General features: G+C 29.2%; 1 protein-coding gene across 1 annotated transcript in view; it reads right to left on the reverse strand.

Moving 5' to 3' along the window:
- Positions 1–391: 391 nt before the first annotated feature.
- Positions 392–5,040, reverse strand: part of Marf1 (meiosis regulator and mRNA stability factor 1-like protein) — an 8,735-nt gene continuing 4,086 nt past the window's right edge. Inside the window, exons 12-25 of the mRNA XM_017905133.1 lie at positions 4,822–4,974; positions 4,346–4,744; positions 3,913–4,088; positions 3,646–3,818; positions 3,358–3,569; positions 3,138–3,288; positions 2,888–3,063; positions 2,426–2,809; positions 2,155–2,358; positions 1,808–2,078; positions 1,347–1,717; positions 1,166–1,258; positions 711–1,080; positions 392–611 (exon numbers count right to left, since the gene is read on the reverse strand). Coding sequence (XP_017760622.1) covers positions 556–611; positions 711–1,080; positions 1,166–1,258; positions 1,347–1,717; positions 1,808–2,078; positions 2,155–2,358; positions 2,426–2,809; positions 2,888–3,063; positions 3,138–3,288; positions 3,358–3,569; positions 3,646–3,818; positions 3,913–4,088; positions 4,346–4,744; positions 4,822–4,974 — 3,189 coding nt within the window. The 3' untranslated portion in view covers positions 392–555. The remainder of the gene's footprint in view (positions 612–710; positions 1,081–1,165; positions 1,259–1,346; positions 1,718–1,807; positions 2,079–2,154; positions 2,359–2,425; positions 2,810–2,887; positions 3,064–3,137; positions 3,289–3,357; positions 3,570–3,645; positions 3,819–3,912; positions 4,089–4,345; positions 4,745–4,821; positions 4,975–5,040) is intronic.

Consider the following 5,040-nt stretch of genomic DNA (forward strand, 5'->3'; position numbering starts at 1 on the left):
TATTCAAATATAATCTTGTTATAATGAATAGTATAGAACACTGGCCCAATCTTATGAAATCTGTACAATTATTACCCACTTCATATTCATCCCTATCTATTATCAATTGTATTAATTTTTTTATATTCTATATCATAATATGAAAAATGCTACAAGAATTTGACATGCAATACAATCAGTATAGATCATTCGGTATAAACGCCACACACTTTTCCACAATTTTTAAACCAGAAGTTATAAGTATTTGGTATATAGATATTTATATATGTGTATATTTTCATACCTCTTGAAAATAATTCTGTTTTCTATTTTGTATGTATCAAATCGATATATTATAACCATAAATATTTTAAATATAATGGGAGAGTACCTACCATTATTTAGAAAATGGCGTATAGCTATTTGAACCCACTGTGTGACAGCCTACCGAGATGCTATTATATTCCTTTTTTTTATCAATCCTTTTAACACACTGTATGACTATAAAATGTGTTTAAATATCAGCTTTTTTGCTTCCATGGTATATAAAAATACATTTTTAGTTCTTGTACTGAATCATGACTCAATAAGTCGATTACATTGAGCAGTTAACCGACTTTTGCTTGTAAATACTGTAAAAAAATACTTCTTTTATTAAGTACACATATGTTAGTATAGATAGATATTTAAGTAAAATAATGATTAATTATTAAAAGAAGTAAATTACTTACATTGTTTTATCGGAGTACTGTGTTTTTCTTTATTACCATTGCTTTCCATGTTATTGTTATCATTTTTGTTATTTTTAAAATTCATGTCTTCCATGGAATTATTGATAATCTTGTCTTGCTTGTCTGTAAAACTTTCGCCAAGTATATTTTCCAAAGGCACCTTCTTTTTGGGAGTTAAGGATAATGAAGGAAGTGGTAATTCAGAAGGATGAGGAGCAACAACAAAGTTACGTTTGGAAGAAAAGAAAGGTGAAGTACGTGGATTTAAAGGATTTGCTGCAGCAGTTAATAAATTTTTTGTTGGTGATAATAAGTTATTATCACCGGATGTAATTTGATTCCAGGAAGGAGGTAACGTTAATGGAGGTACCTATTAATACGGAGAAAGTGATAAAAATATAAATTATAGTAATAAATTATGGAAGTAATTCAATTTATTCATATGTAATACTTACCTGTACATTAGTAGTATGTTCATCTTGTGGATATGTAAATTTTGGAGGTGTCATCCAGACTGATGATTCCCATTGATTTTTATCTAAATCTTCCTATAATTTAAAAAATAGAATTTACTATTACTTATATTATCGAATTAAAAATATATATACAGAATATCAATATCTATAAAGGAATTACCTCAGATGGAGAATCTGGTTTAGGAGGTGCCAGTGGAAAATTATGTGGTATGATTGGTGTTTGCATTAAACTTTTGAGAAAACTTTCACTTCCATTTTCTTGTAACGACCAATTAACCAAGTGATCTTCCGAACTCGATGTTTTCCAAGATTTACAAGACTCTTTCAACCATAGGTTGTTTTTATCAGTCTGTTTCCAAGAATTTTGACTTTCAACAGTTTGTTCTGTCCACTTTGCAAATTCTAGTGTAGTTGAATTGTTCGAAACATTGATATGAGAGGATGAATCGCTTTCACACGATTCATTACTAGAATCTGTATCACGATATGATGATGCTGATGCGTGCGTCAATGGTAATGCCATACCGACAACTATTTATAAAAGTTATTTATAATAAATTAAATCATATAATTTTTAAAACAGTTATAGATAGTATTTTATAGATAATTGCTTTTACATACCAGTTATCTTTTTATTTAAGCATATGATATGTTTCTTTCGTCGTGATAATTTTATTGTTACTGTACAAGGTAATGCTTGTAAAAGTGTAAAAATTGTTGGAAATCCATAATCTTCAGAATTACAAACAGAACCTATAGTAGATAAATACGCTTCCTCGAACTGCGAAAGTTTTAATACTCCACCATAATTCATCATTACACAATATAAATTACAAGCGAAACAATGTAACGAAGTAAGTTCTATGAACTGCTCATCATTCACTGTTGTAAACTGAAATTATAACTATGGTATTACAAGGTTCTTATAAAAGAAAGTGGTAATTTATTACAATTAAATTAAAACTTACTTGTACTACATTAGATAAATTTTGTTTTAGTTCATTTATATTGCATGGTTTTAAATAATATTGAGCATATAATTGTTGAAATTCTTTAACTAGCATTCTATGTTGGGTTTTATCCATCAACAATCGACGACATTCTAGAGTTAATTGTTGTAAATGGGATTTATCTATCATCATAACTACAGGTTTGTTTGCTATATATACAATCTGAAAGATTAATAAATAAATTAAAATACTTAGCACTAGCATATAAATTTTAATCATTTTTTTATACTTTTACTGTATCTCCAAGTTTTTGCATAAGTTGCCATATAGAAGTGCAACCAAATAATTCTGGTTTTATCGCATAACCAAATTGATGTAAAAAATTTTGTGCAATGTTTGAAACACTAAGACAACCTCTCGACCGAGTAATTAATTTGGATATTTGTTCAGAAAGTATACGAAGACCTTCCTTCTCTGTTAAAGAAATTTGTCTTTCTCCAAAACTATCGTCTTCTATTTTAACTATATCTGGTATAGCTTCGAATAGTTCGATTAATTTCGTAAAACCGTAATCTGATAGTCGGCACTGATGACCGAAATGATGATGATATGATGGCACAAACTTATTAAACTGCATTTTACATTGAGGTGCATGTCGTAATAATTCGATAACCTAAATAAAACAAATATATTTGTTCATAAATGCATAATTAATTTCATTTAATATTTTGTTACTTTGTTTGTATCATACCTCTACAGCAAATTGTTTTGTTCGTTCTATCTCTTCCGCAGTTTGTTCTCGTTTAGGAATAGCTATCATTTTATCCCCGCCGCTAATCATAGTGACGACAACAGTATTTTCTGATACTTCACTGAGGATATCCTCAATTTCACATACTCCATAATCTACGATATCCCATGGTTTAGCTATAAAAAATATTTTTATTTTATAAATTCATCGTATTTACATAATTATTTAAAAACATAAAAAAGATCTTTACCTATTACTCTAGCATACACACTTGGAAATTCTGATAGTGCTACTTGTTTGCTAGCTTTGGACTTTAAGACTCTTAATAGGTCAGATGTGAACCGACGTACTTGAGCACGATGAGATAATGTAACTACACGACTGTTTCCTTCACCCATAACCTAGAGCGATTAATTAAAATTTTACCAATTAAATAATTTACCTCAAACTAATTTAATCTGTTTACGTACTTGTACGGTATGAGTAAGCGCTTCTAACAAATCAATTAGTTTGGTGAATCCATAATTGGCGACCCTACATTGCCTTCCAAAATGATGGTGATATGCGGGTATAAGCCGGTTAAATGGTAACTGGCAGTGTGGAGCAGTTTTCAGAAGATCAACTAACTCACGACTGAAAAGTGCTAATTGATTTGCAAGTGGAGAACTCACACATTTATTCTCTAAAAAAAAGGAAGAATATTATACCAATATTATCCGATTATTAATTAATTTAACAATTACCATAAAAAATCTTACCTTCATAATTATTTTCGTGTGTTTTATTTCCTGCCCAAATAAGATACTTTATACTACCAATACCTTGCTTCAACTCAACACAAGATAAGCAAGATACTAGGTGTTCTAAGGGTACTCCATTTTCAACTACTTGTAATTTTTCTTTAAATTCAGCCTCATAACAATTTGGCAAACTAAAATTAATTTATAATAAACAAAATTATTAAATGAAAATAAAAAAAGGAAAAGAAAGTGGTGTTATTAAAAAATTGTAAGATAATGATATACCTAGGTAATGGTAAACTTCCATTATGTGTAGTTAGTAATTGATATATACGTGGATCGAGAATTTTTAAAGAAATTTTTACATTAGGAAGTGATGCTACTTTCTGTTCAGCCCATCCTTTATCAGACCATGGTTTCAACGTATGAATAGTACAATATGGTAACTCTACTTGTTCTTCCTAAAAAACCATACATAAATACTTTTATTTTGTGTATAATTTTCATATTAACATATTAGATATCTTTTACATTATTTCAGAATAATTTTTAACGCTTTGGGTAATTGTCATTGCTTTTGAACAGTAAGAGGAATAATAACTCTACTCTTACCAGAAAAGCTAAAACTCGGCTTAATATCCATCATTAACAACAAAAATGATAAAATCTAAAATTTACTATATAACATTTTATAATCTAAGCATAAGAATTGAAGTACCTGAGTTGTATTACTAAAACATGGTGATGGAGTATTCCTGTGATCTGGATTAAGAGAAACCATTCTACCACCAGGATCTTCCGTAACAATACAAACATCTTTCATTTTGTACAACTCGGAAACACTGATGGAAATCATAAAACGACTCTCGTACATTTCTCGAAACTTAAAAAGAGCAAGTTTGTGACCAGGTACTTCTTGGAGTAGCATCACGATTTGCGCTCGTACAACCTGAGGACTTGCTCTACCACTATGAGCGTATGATATTAAAATACGTTTATATCCTACTTTACGACGATGTAACTGAGAAATTGCGTATTGTGCATCTGATAAGGAAGGTACTTTAACACTTGCTGCAAAGCTACCATCTGATTGTATAAAAATAGAGACATTTAATACCTAAAATATTAACAAAAAATAAGCTGGGAACATTTACATTCACAGTAATGTAATTATTAAGTTAAATAATTATTTACCATCACATGTTCCATAAAAATAGAGACAAGCATATGTCTCATTTTTTTTGGATTAATACTTTGGTCTAAGTTAGTTACTTGCAGTTCAATAGGGGTGCATGTTTCATTATTCGTTGATATTCCATTATGATTATTTATTGGATTGAAAAATTTCTAATGTATTAAAAAATACAAATCATTGATTAAAAGAAAAGATAATGAAAGGAAACAAAAAAAAAA

This window comes from Eufriesea mexicana, unplaced genomic scaffold, assembly GCF_001483705.2.
Source record: "Eufriesea mexicana isolate 0111107269 unplaced genomic scaffold, ASM148370v2 scaffold3653, whole genome shotgun sequence".
NCBI classification, from domain to species: Eukaryota; Metazoa; Arthropoda; class Insecta; order Hymenoptera; family Apidae; genus Eufriesea; species Eufriesea mexicana.